Here is a 17,618-nt window from a genome sequence, read left to right as displayed (position 1 = left end):
CGATATATATAACAAAAAACATACATTAACTACACAATAAATTCTAGAATACCCGATGCGTTAGAATCGGGCCACCTTCTAGTATATTATATAAGAATAGATCACTCTGTATGCAATGATTCTATATAATATATAAGAATAGATCACTCTGTGTGTAATGACTCTATATAATATATAGGGTAGATCACCCTGTGTGTAATGACTCTATATAATATATAAGAATAAATCACTCTGTGTGTAATGACTCTATATAATATGTGTTTCACTTCTTGTATTGAATTACTGAAGTTAATTAACATTTTGATGATATTCTAATTTATTGAGATGCGCCTGTATTTGAATAAATGTTGATTTTTTTGTTCAAGAATAAATGTGGATTCTTGTTCATGGGAAAATATTGACATCAACTGAAAATAAGCCCTAGTGTGTTTTTTTGAGCAAAAAATAATGTAAGTCATTGTCTTATTTTCTGGGGAATACGATATTATGATTTTGTATAGCTACTTAGAAGACTAATTGAGAATAATAAGGCACTTCTGTAGGTTATCAGGTTACAAAATAATTGTGAGGTTCTATAGCAGCTGTTTGGATTTTTTTTATTTTTTAAATGTGGCATCTTTCTTTCTCTTGTGTTTCTTTGGTCTATGGAGGGTTTCTACATTAAAAAAACCCATTACATTAAAAAAATAAGTGTTGCCTTCCTAGAAAGAAAACACAATATACAACAGAATTCATGACACATTACTTTATTTACAAACTTTTAGTAGAATTTTCAAGTCTCTGGAATTCTGGAAGACACATACTAAATTACACATATTTACACCCTACATTACAGTGCAAATCCAAATGAGGTACCATGGAAGCTACAAGGTAGAAGCAGAACTGTCAGCTCGTATACACCCAGCCCCATAACATGTCACAGAGAAAGAAAATGTACCTGTACAAAGCCAAAATCACCTTATTCTGTACACTGTGCTACTATTGAGATCAATTTCCTGTCACTGCCTGCTTGTTCAGTATCTGCATATTTCTACTGAAAGGAAAGTGTCTATTCATAAGGTCCCTGAAGCTTTTCAACAACAACCAGAAGAAACATGAGTGCAGCTCTGGAGTATAATACAGGATGTAACTCAGAATTAGTAAGATAATGTATGTACACAGTGATTCCACAAGAAGAATACTGAGTGCAGCTCTGGAGTACAATTCAGGATGTAACTCAGGATTAGTAATGTCATGTATATACACAGTGACTGCACCAGCAGAATAGTGAGTGCAGCTCTGGAGTATAATACAGGCTATAACTCCGGATCAGTGTAGCATAAGTAATGTACTATATGTACACCGTGACTACCAGCAGAACAGTGAGGGCAGCTCTGGAGTATAATGTAGGTTGTAACTCAGAATTAGTATATACAGGATTAGTAATGTAATGTATGTACACAATGTAATGTATATACACAGTGACTCCACCAGCAGAACATTGAGGGAAGCTCTGAAGTATAATGCAGGATGTAAGTGAGAATCAACACTTTGTAAGTAATGTAATGTATGTACACAGTGACTACACCAGCAGAACAGTGAGTGCAGCTCTGAAGTATGATGCAGGATGTAACTCAGGATCAGTACAGGAGGATAAGTAATGTAATGTATGTACACAGTGACTGCACCAGCAGAAGAGTGAGTGCAGCTCTGGAGTATGATGCAGGATGTAATTCAGGATCAGTACAGGAGGATAAGTAATTTAATGTATGTACACAGTGACTGCACCAGCAGAAAAGTGAGTGCAGCTCTGGAGTACTGTAATCAGTATCAGCACTGGGTAAGTAATGTAATATATATACACAGTGACTCAACCAGCAGAATTTTGAGTACAGCTCTGGAGTACAATATAGGATGTAATTCAGGATCAGTACAGGATAAGTAATGTAATGCATGTACAAGAAGACTTCATCGTAATAGTGAGTGCAGCTCTGGAGTATAATACAAGATGTAATTTAGAATCAGTACAGAACAAGTACTTTATGTACACAGTGACTCCTCCGGTAAAATAGAGAGTGCAGCTCTGGGATATATGTCAGAGTGTAAATTAAGATCAGCATTGGATAAGTAGTGTCATGCATATATACAACGACTTAACCAGCAGAATGATGAGCGCAGCTCTGGAGTAGAATATATAGCATTACTTGTGATCAGTACATGATAAACCATGGATAACATAAAATGTACATGCAAAATAGTGAATGAGTTCCAAGGTGTTTTTGTAAAACGATTCCAGTTATTGCATTTATGCCACAAATGTTTCAATTTCTTATATTCATCCGTCCAACATAATCCTTTATAATTTTGATCTCTTAAAAAAAAAATAATACATTGAGATTCCTGGAATAATTTAGATCAGTGAAAGTTCAAGGATTCATGAATTCCCTCAGCACCATTGTATTTATATCTTTACAAAAATATATCTAAAAGAATTCCGCCGAGTCCATACATTTAAAATAATTATCTCAACATCTACAGTACCTAAAATAGCAAATATTTATATATTGCATGTAAAACATTCTAATAGGTCTGTTTATCAAATCCCTATATAAAAGATATGTGTTCAGAAAACAAAAAATATAAATAAAAAAGGTAACATTTCTTGGGACAGGAACATCACACATTCTGGTCATAAGAAATGATGTAAGACATACAGTGATCACTAGAGGGCAGTGCATAACTTCAATACTCTACCAAAGCAGCTAACCATATATATTATATATGTACAGCTGTGATATGGAGCATGCTGGTATAACCTGGGTATATTCTGTAAATAATTATATATGTACAGCTGGTATAAGTTATACATCTTCTCGTATATAGTGATATGGAGCATGCTGGTATAACCTGGGTATATTCTGTATATAATTATAGATGTACAGCTGGTATAAGGTATACATCTTCTGTATATAGTGATATGGAGCATGTTGGTATAACCTGGGTATATTCTGTAAATAATTATATATGTACAGCTGGTATAAGTTATACATCTTCTCGTATATAGTGATATGGAGCATGCTGGTATAACCTGGGTATATTCTGTATATAATTATATATGTACCGCTGGTATAAGTTATACATCTTCTGTATATAGTGATATGGAGCATGCTGTTATAACCTGGGCATATTCTGTATATAATTATATATGTACAGATGGTATAAGTTATACATCTTCTAGTATATAGTGATATGGAGCATGCTGGTATAACCTGGGTATATTCTGTATATAATTATATATGTACAGCTGGTATAAGTTATATATCTTCTGTATATAGTGATATGGAGCATGCTGGTATAACCTGGGTATATTCTGTATATAATTATATATGTACAGATGGTATAAGTTATACATCTTCTAGTATATAGTGATATGGAGCATGCTGCTATAACCTGGGTATATTCTGTATATAATTATATATGTACAGCTGGTATAAGTTATATATCTTCTGTATATAGTGATATGGAGCATGCTGGTATAACCTGGGTATATTATGTATATAATTATATATGTACAGCTGGTATAAGTTATATATCTTCTGTATATAGTGATATGGAGCATGCTGGTATAACCTGGGTATATTCTGTATATAATTATATATGTACAGCTGGTATAAGTTATACATCTTCTGTATATAGTGATATGGAGCATGCTGGTATAACCTGGGTATATTCTGTATATAATTATATATGTACAGATGGTATAAGTTATACATCTTCTAGTATATAGTGATGTGGAGCAGTTAGAGATCTGATGTAACTTATGCCTGTTTGGTCCTGAGGAAGGGAGCAGAGTCTCCTGAAACGCGTAGACCTGTGCAAGAATAAAAAGTTTACATTAATCCAAGATTTCATCAGTGATCTTTGGCGCGGTTTACAAAGCCCCATTCTACAATTTCTCTCTGTTATCAGACAGGGAAAGTGACAGACAGGGAAAGTGACAGAGATAGACAGATTGTGAAAGAGATTGAGACAGACGGAGAAACAGACAGACAGAGAGTTATATACAGAGGGGGAGACAGACAGAGAATGGTAGAGAAACAGAGAGACAGTTACTATCCCGGGCAGCGCTGGGTGCTATGGTATGAGGCGAAATTTTAACCCCGCGTGTTCCAATTTACCAATCAATGTTGCCCCTATCCACATAATGAGGAAAAAGTGAAACAAAAAGTGTTGGGGGCAAATTGACAGCTCCAGATGTGAACAAGGGGGACTTAAAGAATGAGAGCGATGACGCCAAAGAGTATATACCGTACAGCTGCTAAGGTGGGGCCCCGACATGGGATACTCACCACACTCGGGGATATGAACACACACACAATATGCGCCACACACTACCACGTGCTTGAACACATATACCACCCTCAGCACACATCTCACCACACATACACCAACCTCACCACATAATCGCCCTAAACACACACAAGTCTGGTATTATCCTTCAAAAATAAAAATCTGATTAATAAGCAGCCAAACTACAAGAACAACAAATGTACCATATAGGAAATACGGCAGCTGTCAGTCACATGACCTGTCTATATGTGTATGTGTGAGCTAATATATACTGTCAGGGGGAGGGCTTTCTGTTGCCTGGAGATTTATCAGGCTGCCAATAGCAACCAATCACAGCTTAGCTTCTATTTTGCTACAGTTAATTAATCTGAGCTCTGATTGGTTAATATAGGCAACAGAGGACATTCTCAGTATGTGTGAGGTCATAGGATGTTAAATCTGTGTGGAATATCTGTGGTGAAATATATGTTGTGAAATGCTTCTATTAGCTTAGTTTTTGCCTTTTAATAATTACATTTCTATATATTTGTTTTGTGGTTTTTGTGTGCAGAATACATTTTTGTTAATACATTCTATTTTGTTAACAGCAGTTATTAACCCGGGCGAAGCCAGATAGTACAGCTAGTATAGTTATATATGTACAGTTGGTATAAATTATACATCTTCTGTATATAGTGATATGGAGCATGTTGGTATAACCTGGGTATATTCTCTATATAATTATATATGTACAGCTGGTATAAGTTATACATCTTCTGTATATAGTGATATGGAGCATGCTGGTATAACCTGGGTATATTCTGTATATAATTATATATGTACAGTTGGTATAAGTTATACATCTTCTGTATATAGTGATATGGAGCATGCTGGTATAACCTGGGTATATTCTGTATATAATTATATATGTACAGCTGGTATAAGTTATACATCTTCTGTATATAGTGATATGGAGTATGCTGGTATAACCTGGGTATATTCTGTATATAATTATATATGTACAGCTGGTATAAGTTATACATCTTCTGTATATAGTGATATGGAGTATGCTGGTATAACCTGGGTATATTCTGTATATAATTATATATGTACAGCTGGTATAAGTTATACATCTTCTTGTATATAGTGATATGGAGCGTGCTGGTATAACCTGGGTATATTCTGTATATAATTATATATGTACAGCTGGTATAAGTTATACATCTTCTGTATATAGTGATATGGAGCATGCTGGTATAACCTGGGTATATTCTGTATATAAATATATATGTACAGCTGGTATAAGTTATACATCTTCTGTATATAGTGATATAGAGCTTGCTGGTATAACCTGGGTATATTCTGTATATAATTATATATGTACAGCTGGTATAAGTTATACATCTTCTGTATATAGTGATATGGAGCATGCTGGTATAACCTGGGTATATTCTGTATATAATTATATATGTACAGCTGGTATAAGTTATATATCTTCTGTATATAGTGATATGGAGCATGCTGGTATAACCTGGGTATATTCTGTATATAATTATATATGTACAGTTGGTATAAGTTATACATCTTCTATATATAGTGATATGGAGCATGCTGGTATAACCTGGGTATCGATTGGTTTATAATTATATATGTATGGCTGGTACAAGATAAGCTTTTCTTAGTGCAGCATCACCCATATTCCGATATAGTAAGAGCTACCCTGAAAATAAGCCCTAGCATGATCTTTCAGGATTTTTGAGAATGCTCAAAATATAAGCCCTACTCCAAAAATGAGCCCTAGTTTCAGTTCATACAAAAGTCAATTTAAGATAGTGTCCAGGCAGCTATACATGTAAAATGTAAAATAAATTGGCATAGAATGCAGCATAGAATGTTAGACCTTTCATCAAGGAAAGAAGAACCTCCCCCCAAAAAGAAGGGCACGAAAAAACAGCTAACAAGACCTAAAGCAATACAGATAGGCAAGTGCCAGGCTTTGACACTCAGATCTGAATGTAAACAGATGAACAAGAAATACACTATACTAGTATTTTGACCCCCAGACCACATGGGTGTAAAAAGAAAGAGCTATTTCATCGAGTACAAAAAAGGAATTGTCAAGGACTCTCAGGGCAAAAATCTTACTGCTTTTTCTAAAGAGATATTGGATATCCGAATGGTCTGAAAATGGTGAACAGAATACAATAACTTCAGTCAACATGTTACAAGGGGAATGGTAAGACGTGCAAGTGTGGATCAAATTGGTGACATTTATTTCCTGAGCTGGAAGACATGATCTGTGAATGAGTTGATGACAGGAGAGCAAAGGCTTTAGTTTGGCTTTGGTCATGGCTATATTTCGTGTACTCGCTCATGAGCATTCGAAGCTCTGAATAAACTGTATTCATGCCTCCAGCGCGTGCGTGTGCATTACATATATTTATTCAACCTTATTCACAAATATACGTTCGGGCACGCGCAATATATTTTCTATAACGCCTATCTCATCTAACTTTCTACCTCACCATTCTCAGCAGCTGTTGATAATCAATATGTGTGTATAAATAAATAAATAAATATATATATATATATATATATATATATGTATGTGTGTGTTATAGCCATGTAAATTTCACTTTGACCCTGAGGAAGCCACACTTTTGGTGGCGATACATGTGCTGTTCTCTCTTCCCCCTATCTTCTCAGTACTTACCGCATGTTTTTTTCCACCATGCCTTGTCTTTGACCTTTTGTCTATTAGAATTGTTTTTCCAGGATTTATCGATTGTGATTGTGTCTATTTATGCTATAAAGATTAAGGGGTACTTTGCACGCTGCGACATCGCTAGCATCGGCTAGCGATGCCGAGCGCGATAGTACCCGCCCCCGTCGCACATGCGATATCTTGTGATATCATAACATTATCGCTACGGCAGCTTCACACGCACTTACCTTACCTCTGACCGGCGACCCACCTCCTTTCTAAGGGGGCGGGTCGTGTGGTGTCACAGCGACGTCACACAATAGGCGGCCAATAGAAGCAGAGGGGCGGAGATGAGCAGGACGTAAACATCCCGCCCACCTCCTTCCTTCCGCATCGCCGGTGGAGGCAGGTAAGGAGATGTTCCTCGCTCCTGCGGCTTCACACACAGCGATGTGTGCTGCCGCAGGAACGAGGAACAACATCGTATCTCCTATTGGTGCGACATTATGAAAATGACCGACGCTACACAGATCACCGATTTTCGACACTTTTGTGATCGTTTATCGGCGCATCTAGGCTTTACACGTTGTGACATCGTTACCGGCGCCGGATGTGCGTCACTTTCGATTTGACCCCGACGATATCGCAGTAGCGATGTCGCAGCTTGCAAAGTACCCCTAAGTCATCTTAATTTGACCCAAAAAAATTATTGGTTTGACTATATTTACTCAGTTCTATTGTGTGTAGGTATAGGTAGGGTTTCCATCCTATCTTCCCTTTTTTTACCCTTCAGGTTGTGCTGGTAGTAGATTTGGCTATATTTTGCCACTATCTACATTTGATCATTTTTAATCTCTGCCTTCAAACTCTTGTTACTACCTGATTAACCTTCATCTCTGTCATATTAAGGCTTGGGCATATGTATACTATTTGATGTATTTATTATAATCCTGTGTATTATTTGATTAGATAGGGCAGGCTTCAGCTCTATTGTCTAGTCATTGTTTACAGCCTATCGGCTTTTCAATAAACATTAATCATTTATAGGTGATCCCTTGGGTTTTTTGCATACTTATTTTTTTATCTTATCCTTCAGCTTCCTCATTGTATGCCTTAAGGCCCCTTTACACACTGCAACATCGCTAGCGATATCGCTGTAAAGTCACCGATTTTGTGATGTAATAGCGACCTCCCCAGCGACATTGCAGTGTGTGACACGCATCAGTGACCTGGCCCCCGCTGTGAGGTCGCTGATCGCTACAAATCTTTCAGGACTATTTTTTGGTCCATTGTTTCCCGCTGCGCAGCATGCATCGGTGTGTTTGACACTGTTATAACGACATCGTTAGCGACTTAGAACCCAGTTCTAAGTCGTTCTTAAGTCGTTCTAAGTCATTCTGCCTGTTTGACAGCTTACCAGTGACTTTCCAGCGATCACAGCCAGGTCGGGATCGCTAGAAAGTCTCAGTGTGTAAAGGGTCCTTTAGGCTGATCCCGGTCTTACAAGGTGATGTCCTCTTTATATCTTTAGTCTATAATTGAATAAATAATGATTTTTGGTTCAAGAATAAATGTAGATTGTTGTTCATGGAAAAATAAGACATCCCCTGATAATAAGCCCTAATTAGAGAGGAGTGAACCCGAGGTTCAGTGTTCGTACCAAACACAGACTTTGGGTGTTTTACGTATGCAAACCACTCTTGGTGCTCTCAGCCCAGAGAGCGGCTTGCAGTGTTAGAATGGCTCCTGCTGGGGGTAACAACAGCGTGATTGGATGTAGTGTTCACCAAACAAAAAATGGAAAAACCCTGCCCACCCGCCCCATGACGTGTTCTGTTTTTGGCTGGCTGTATGTGGGTGGAGACCCGAATGTCCACGGGTTCACTCATCTCAAGCCCTAACTCATCTTTGAGGAAAACTTATGTATATATATATATATATATATATATATAACACACACTTATATCTAGACAAACTGTATGTTGCTGATTTACAGTATCTCCTGTGCAAACTTCTCTTGGTTAGATCTCCTCCTCCTCCTGGGATCGGAGTCTGGGTCAGCACACAATATCATAAATATAAGAGCACATGGCTCATTTACATTTTTTTTACAACCAGATCACTCCCCAAATATTAGGACTTGATAAACAGACCGACTTGTGCAAGATTTGTGCTAATATTTAAAACTGAGGTATTCAGCTCCACGCAGAGGAACCTTGGCTCTTCCTCGACTTTAGTGTTCATTATTTATGGAGCCATCACTTGTGTAATTAACCACCGGCTGTAAGGCCACAAATGGTTCGTTCAGTTTTTGCTCCTCCTTTAACGACGCAACCTGGTCTGAGATGGAGGAGAAGGCCAGCTCGTCGTGCTCCACAATGTTCTCCTGATCCTCGTCTTTCTTCTTCTTCACGTAGAACAGTTTACGGAACAATTTGAACTCCTGAAGTTCACAAAATGTCTCAAGGACCACCAGCATCGCAATGAGACCAAGTAACAAGTAGACTGTGAGGATAAAGAAAAAAAGATGTAGATTAATATAGATAAAGGATTTATGAAACATCTTGGAAATCCTGTTTTGGAGATTCTATAGGTGTGAGATGGGTCCTGCATCGATGAACACATTTATAGTTTATACACTCCATAAAAGCAATCAATTTTTACAATTTTCTCTCTTTTTTTTACTTTTTAGTCTTCTTGTTCTAAAATAAAAAGTTGTATTCTTTACTTACCTTGTCCTTGAATAACTCACTATGTTCCAAATATTTGACTACTGTCAGAGAACAGGCATATTCTGGTTTATATCCAAAGGTTAAAAATGTCTACAAACCTAGTATTTGACACAGCTAAAGGTTTGTCATAGAGGATTTTCGTGTTGGCAGGTTCCCCTAACTACTGGTATCATGTTGTAGCGCACAAAATGCTGAGTGGGTTGATATATAATTTGTTGGAAACGATGTATTAAAATCTGTTATTGATTAAACCCTTGCTCTTTTTATGTTTTGGAGTTCAGTGGGTGGTCTCACTTAAAGGGCACCTGTCAACGGTTTTTCGGCCTATAAGCTGCGGCAACCACCAGTGGGCTCTTATATACAGCATTCTAACATGTTGTATGTAAGAGCCCAGGCCGCTATGTACAACATAAAAAGAGTTTATAATACTCACCTAAACCAGTCGCTGCAGTGGATGTGGCTCAGATGGGAGTCTTCGTCCTCCAGTGCAGGTGGTGCCTCTTTCGGCCATCTTTGTCGCTGCCTCTGTCGTTCTTTGGAAGCCGCGGTGCATGACGCGTCCGACATCATACACACTTGCCGGCATTTAGGTCCTGAGCAGGCGCACTTTGATCTACCTTGAGCAGGGCAGATCAAAGTATTGTAGTGTGCATGCGCGGGACCGGCGTGTGTGTATGACGTAGATGCGTCATGCACACAGGCTTCTGAAGGAGGACGAAGATGGCCGAAAGAGGCGGCCCCGGCACCGAATGATGAAGACGCCCATCTGAGCCACATCCACCACAGCGACTAGTTTAGGTGAGTATTATAAAGTGTTTATGTTGTACACAGCTGCCTGGGCTCTTATCTACAGCATTCTAACATGCTGTGTATAAGAGCCCACTGGTAGTTGCCGTAGCTTATAGGCCGAAAAACCGGTGACAGGTTCCCTTTAATGATTGACAGTCTGTATGACTGTGCTTACAGAGTAAAGCCCCCATACACATTAGACTGATGTCAACCAAGCGATAGGTTCAGCCGACAGTCTACTGTTTTATGAGAGCCCCTGAGTACTTATTGTTGGGGGGGTTTAAAAAGGTTGTCCACTTTCAAAGCATAGTGGCCACATCAAGCAAAACTGTGACAGAAGGCTTTTTCTAAATACCTTCTGTTGTCAATTCAGCCTGAGAGAGGCGCTATCGTTATCCGCTCATCCCCCATCATGTGACCACCTGTTGCAGTGACTTCTGATGTCCGGTGATGTCACGTCAACTTCCGGAATTGGAAGTTGACCCAGCATTACCGAGTTGGGACCCAGCCACCATGAGTAACTGGGCTGTGGGAAGAGTGTCACTGCACATAAGAGCTCGTGCTTGTGGTGCTCTGCGGTGAAGGAGAGATTATGGGCTGTGACGTGCAATGAATCTCCGCCCAAAACCCAGTCACTCATGGCGACTGGGTCCTACTTCGGTGATGCTTGGTTAAACTCAAATTCCAGATGTTGATGTGACATCACCGGACACCAGAGGTCACTGCAGCCGGGGGTAACGTGATGGGGGATGAGCAAACAGCGATAGCGCCTCTCACAGGCAGAAGTGACAACAGAAGGCATTTAGGAAAAGCCTTCCGTTTCAGCTTTACATCGATGTGGCCACTATACTTTGTAGCGGACTACCTCTTTAATAAGCTCTCAAGTCTGACCTGCCGATCCTTTTGTTCTCTAAGAGACGTCTGGCAGCGGCTCTCTCATTTGAGAACACATAAGCATCAAGCTAGGTTTCCTGTGTCTGAGAGAGACTGCCAAAATAGCTGCCAGCTGACACCCATTTAATGTGTTTTGCTGTCAATCACCTTTTATTCCCTCCCACTGGACTTCTAAGCATTAAAGGGAACCTGTCAGGTCCTTTATGCCATCCAAGCCAGCAGCATATGTGGGCCAGTCTCTCTGTGAGCTAAACAGCCTGCACTCCAGACTGATAGATTGTAACAGCTGTTATACATTGTTGCAAATTCCACAGATAGCATCTGATATATTTAGCTCACAGAGGATTTGCAAGATTGGTTCCATTGTATCAATGCTGAAAAACCTTCAGAGTGACAATAGAAAGATTAGGATTCACTGAGAGCAAACAATGATATTGAAAAGGGTGAGGACACAAAGGATAAAATTGTAGAATGTATCATAATAAGCTGCTCAGGTTTCATTTACATGAGAAAATTTGAGGAGAACCTTTCACCTCTGACTACATTTATTAAATGTGTATGATGCTCCAAGAAAGCTGGACTGTAGAACTGAACTATACAAGGGAAAATATATTGTTACTGTCATGCCGATGACTTGCACGGCTGGTAAGTGCTGCCAGTCACGAGCAACAAGAGGATGTAGCTGTGCTGAATGTAGTGAGGCGTCGCACGACTTTGCTGGAGTGTAATCCCCTGTCTGCAACGAGTGTTGCTTCTCAGGCCTATCCCGTGCCAATAGCGCATATATTAGGCTACTTTCACACATCCGGTTTTTGCTGAGCGGCACAATACGGCGCTTTGCAGAAAAAACGCAACCGTTTTTCCGCATAGACTTGCATTAGTGCCGTATTGTGCCGCATGGCCTTGCGTTGCGTCCAGTTTTTGCCAGATGCGGCATATTTAGCCCATGCGGCGGCCGGATGGAATGTTGCGCGATTTACAATGCAAGTCTATGGACGCCGGATGCGGCAAAAACTGCATCCGGCTGGCGTTTTTTTGCACTGCGCATGCTCAGTATCAAGCCGCATCTGTCAAAAAACGAACGGGCCGCATGGAAAAACTTATGCAACGGATCCGTTTTTTTCTCTGCATCCGTTGCATAGGTTTTTGAGCCGGATTGAGCCGCACTGCAAAAACCGGATGTGTGAAAGCAGCCTTAGGTAGCTCCTCCCTCCACACCTTGCCTATGCTTTTATACAAGTCAGTCCCTGTCTTGTGCTCTGTGTGGCTGTATTTCAGTTTGACTCTTCTGATACCGACCTGGCTTATTTACATGTTTATCCTGACCTTTCCGCTCTTGACTTTGGTTTCGAATTTTCATCTTGTGCTGCCTACCCTGACCTTGGAGTGTTTGACCATGTCTCTGCTTTGTCCTTGGTACTTCGTACTTGCACTGCCCTGACCTTGGATTGTCTGACCAGTCTCTGCTTTTGTCCTTGGTATTTTGCACTTGCACCTTGACCAATTGATCAGCTGCTGAAGATTTGAGGACTGCCCTGGAGTGCCACCTGGTGACCACCCTTATGGCTCAAGCCTATCCTCACCATCTGAGGCGCTAGTGAAGACAAGGTAGTCACTTAGCCATGCCCCTCCAGGGTAAGCCCAGCCAGTGGCATAGTGACCTCACAGTTACTATTGTTCAATACCTATAGAAGAACTCTTATGTCTCAGAATAGCTTAAATTGGTTCTGTCCATGGCTTTATACATTTGTTCCTAATTCAGTATATTTCCCCCATAATTTTTAGGACACCAGAATTTAAAAGGAGAAACTACAGGAAAGATTTCATTCTTTACAATGTGATCTTGTAAATCACAGTAAGGGACCCCATTACATTATAGGTAAGTCTGCTGAACCGACGAATCTGGAAGACCAGCCATCTTATATGAATGGGGGTCCCAAATCTTTCCATCGGCTGAGCCGTGCATTCATGTGTACAGTGTTGTTGTCAATAGACTTTTTGCTGAATGAGTGTTTGTCCAACAACTGTTTTAAAGGTCATCACAAAATGACCTATTGTTTAAATATTGTTTTTATATTAAATATTTTTGTTTTAAAGACTTGACTTTTTTTTTCTTCATATCACAACCTACATTAGACTGATTGAGACGCTTTTTTTTATTTGTATACAGATATAAAGTGAGACAAAAGTTTAATCACAGTGCTATTTTTTTTTTTTGTTACACCCAGAAACAAATATATTTTATTGGGATTTTATGTGCTATTCCAATACTAAGTATCGAGTATTTGTGAGGTGTAAAGGAAATGATACATGGTTTCCCAAATATTTTAAAAAATATAAATCTGAAAATTGTGATATACTTTTGTATGTATTCAGCGCCCTGTAGTCTGATACCCCTAAATAAAATACCGAATTACTAATTGCCTTCAGAAGTCACCTAATTAGTAAATTAGCTGTTCTGTGAAGGCTGCAGAGGGTTGTTTGAGAAGATTAGGGATCAAACACCATCATGAAAACTAAGAAACACACCAGACAGGTCAGGGATAAAGTTGTAGAGAAGAGTAAAGTAGGGTTAGGTTATAAAAAAATAGGCCAAGCTCTGAACATCTCACGGAGCACTGTTCAATCCATCATCCAGAAATGGAAGGTGTATGGTACAACTGCAACCCTACCAAGACATGACCGTCCACCTAAATAGACATCCCAAGCAAGAAGAGTGTCATGTTTAATGACTTGAGAGTAAAGCTGGGTTCACACTAAGCGACAGCGACAACGACGTCGCTGTTACGTCACCATTTTCGGTGACGTAACAGCGACCTTGTAAGTCGCTGTTATGATCGCTGCTTAGCTGTCAAACACAGCAGAAGCAGCGATCATAACGTCGCTACATGTGCAGAGAGCAGGGAGCCGCGCTTAGCGCCGGCTCCTTGCTATCCTAGGTACAGTACACATCGGGTTAATTAACCCGATGTGTGCTGCAGCTACATGTCAGTGCAGAGAGCAGGGAGCCGCGCGCACTGCTTAGCGCTGGCTCCTTGCTCTCCTTGCTACAGTATACATCGGGTTAATTACCCGATGTGTACTGCAGCCACATGTCATAGTGCAGGAGCCGGCGCTGGCAGCAAGAGCGGAGGCTGGTAACCAGCGTAAACATCGGGTAACCAGGGAAAGGTCTTCCCTTGGTTACCCGATGTTTACGCTGGTTACAGCTTACCGCAGCTGCCAGTGCCGGCTCCTGATCGCTTCATTTCGTCGCTCTCTCGCTGTCACACACAGCGATGTGTGTGTCACAGCGGGAAAGTGACGACCAAAAAATGAAGCTGGACATTCAGCAACGACCGGCGACCTCACAGCAGGGGCCAGGTCGTTGCTGGATGTCACACACAGCGACAGCGACGGGACGTCGCTGCAACGTCACAGAAAATGGTGACGTAGCAGCGACGTCGTTGTCGTTGTCGCTGTGTGTGACACCAGCTTAATATAGTACTGTATTGTCATTGTATTCTGTTACACTGATATGCAATAAGGTTTGCCTTTAGAGGCTTGTCCTCTCTATCTGCCTACTCAGCTCTGATGTCAGCAACTACTCCCTTATTCTTCCCCAGATAGTGTATGTCATAGTGATGGGCAGTCTGGCTCTTTTTGGTGATCCGGTTCCCATGGTTCCGCTCACCAAAAAGAGCCGGCTCATTCGGATCGTTCTCGGCTCCTTATTAAATATGTGTTCCCCCCAGGTGAACACATATTTAAGATTATAGTGACGCCGCTGAAACCACGCCCACCCGCGGATAAACCCCGCCCACTTACAAGGGACAAATGAGATCGCAGAGTTGGCGGGGTTTAGACGTGGGTGGGCGGGGTTTCAGCGGCGAAAAGAGCCGTTTAGCGATTTTAGTGGCTCACTTTGGTGATCCGACTCCTGTCGGTCACAGCAGGGAGCCGGATCTTTGTGTCAGATCGTTCACGACCGACACATCACTAGTATGTCAGCCATCTTGCTAGCATCACATCTATACAGCCCTGGTTCAAAATCATCTTTTTTACCTAATGTAATTGTACATAACTACAAGAATTCAGCTTGAAAATGAACTTTCTCCTTGAATCGTGATGAAATCTATTTGTGTGAATAATTGTACATACAGATATTCTTAGAAATGGTGTCTCCAGCACCCTACACTTACAGCCTAGTTTTGAAGTCAGAATACTAAAAAGAGATGTCTGCCAGATACATCTGTAAAGCCAGACTAAAGCTTATCTAGAGATACAGCAACAGACATGAGAACATCTGCTATCAGTGTGTGTGTAAAGGTACCGTCACACTAAGCAACATCGCTAGCAACATAGCTGCTGATGCACAACTGTGGCGCCCTAGGACCTGGTCGCCACAACGGCATTGCCCTCCTGAGGGTTAATGCTGAGCCTGGAGGTAATGGGGAAATCTACTGGCCAGTAAGTTAACATCCACCGCAGTTTCTCCCTCAGGCCAGTAGGGGGAGCTCTGAACCTGAAGTTTCAGGGAGCTTCCTTAAGCCTGACCTGGGGGAGGAGTTAGTTAGTCTGTAGGGAGCAGCAGAAGTGAACAGACACAGAGTGAGCTGTCCTGTGAATCTGGGGCCTAGAGCTGGAGCAGTTTGGCCCAGAGAAGCAGGAGTAGCTGAGAGGCAGCAGAGAGACTCGGACATCGGAGTCTGTGGTTGCCAGGGTATAAAATCCGTCCCTGGTAGCCGAATCCGAAGGGCAGGGGAGCTGCAAGCCCCTGGCCCAGACACATCCAAGGTACAGCTGCAGCATCAGGGCCCGGTGTGGACCCCAGCGGAGAAGCACCAGGGAGTGGGCCTGCGCAGCCACCTACAGAGGGAAGGGACGTGCTATTGGTCCCAGCAGCGAAGAGGGCCATTGCTGGATTCAGAGAAGCAGGGTCCTATCATCACCAAGAAAGGTACAGGAGTAGGCCTCATACTCAGCTGGCCAGAAAGATCACCCCAAGTACTTCCAGGCCGACCGGATCCCCATCACCACCTGTAACGGTCTCCCAGGACTGGACTGTTCCCAGAGTAAAAGAGGAAAAGGTAAAGAGACTGTTGTTTGTGCCTGGTTCTTTCCTCGCCTGTCGGCCCTGCACCGTGTTAGTCACACAGCACCATAGACTTTCACAAGCACCAACTGTGCCCCGGGCATTGCTCCACCTGTGGGGAGCAGTACCATCATAGCTGCCATAATATCATCCCGGAGGCCTCACACGGCAGCGGCGGCTTATTAGCCGCATACCACAGGTGGCGTCACGAACACAACCATTAACAAGCAAGCCACATATTCTACTGACACCCACCAGGGCCACGGAGCCGGGCCCAGCCACCACTGACTACCACCGGACTAGTCCAGCCCGGCACCGGGTGTCCCATAGCCCTGGGGTGGGCGAGTCAACTTTTGGCGTCACAAACAGGATTTCGTGCCCGGTCACACCGGGTACTGTGCGCCTGAAGAACTGTGTAAAAGACTGTGTACTGGTTGTAAATTGCCGCCGCCATTAGCCGCGCCGAGCGCAGGAAGAAGGGGGGCGTGCCTGACAAAGAGCGCGAAGGGAGCGCGCCATCAGAGCAGAGCGCTGTTAACCCCGCGCGACCCGGAAGAAAATTTGAAAAGTGAACGGAGCCTGGTAAGGTTCACTAAGGGGGAGGAAGATGTCCGACTCCGAGGGAGAGCAGGTGGCTGCCATCGCCCAGGGCGCCGCAGCACCGGCCGAAGTAGTCCCAGTCGCCGTCGCCCCAGCCCCCACTGTAGCGCCGGTAATGCCGATCACCATGCCGTACATACCAGGAGCAGAATGGCTGCCGCAGTACTCCGGGGAGTCCCATACCTTGAGTGACTTCAGAGAAAGCCTGCACAGCTTGTTCCGGGTGTATCCTCTGACTGAGAGCCAGAAGGTGGGCATAGTAATGGGACAGCTAGCCGGCGCAGCCCAGCGTGAAGCGAAGTCCTGGCCTGATACAGATAAAGGGACAGCAGCCCAGATACTGGCCAAGCTAAAGAGTACGTTTGACACCCGCACCGCAGCAGAGATAAAGATGAGATTCTTTGGGTGCAAGCAGCGGGCCACAGACAGCATAAGGGACTATGCCTTAAACTTGCAGGAGGCCCTGAAAGCAGTTAAACAGGTGGATCCAGAGAGTGTACGTGAAGAAGACAAACTC

The 17,618-nt window shown here is 42.2% G+C and overlaps 1 protein-coding gene across 1 annotated transcript in view; it reads right to left on the bottom strand.

Annotated features, from left to right (window-relative positions):
* Positions 1-740: 740 nt before the first annotated feature.
* Positions 741-17,618, bottom strand: part of KCNK1 (potassium two pore domain channel subfamily K member 1) — a 48,544-nt gene continuing 31,666 nt past the window's right edge. The window contains exon 3 of the mRNA XM_075350564.1: positions 741-9,517. Within this exon, the coding sequence (XP_075206679.1) occupies positions 9,246-9,517 (272 nt within the window). The 3' untranslated portion in view covers positions 741-9,245. The remainder of the gene's footprint in view (positions 9,518-17,618) is intronic.

Source organism: Anomaloglossus baeobatrachus, chromosome 5 (genome assembly GCF_048569485.1).
Source record: "Anomaloglossus baeobatrachus isolate aAnoBae1 chromosome 5, aAnoBae1.hap1, whole genome shotgun sequence".
In the NCBI taxonomy this organism is placed as follows: domain Eukaryota; kingdom Metazoa; phylum Chordata; class Amphibia; order Anura; family Aromobatidae; genus Anomaloglossus; species Anomaloglossus baeobatrachus.
The sequence above is the reverse complement of the archived record's forward strand: the minus strand, read 5'-3'. Positions and strand labels throughout refer to the sequence as shown.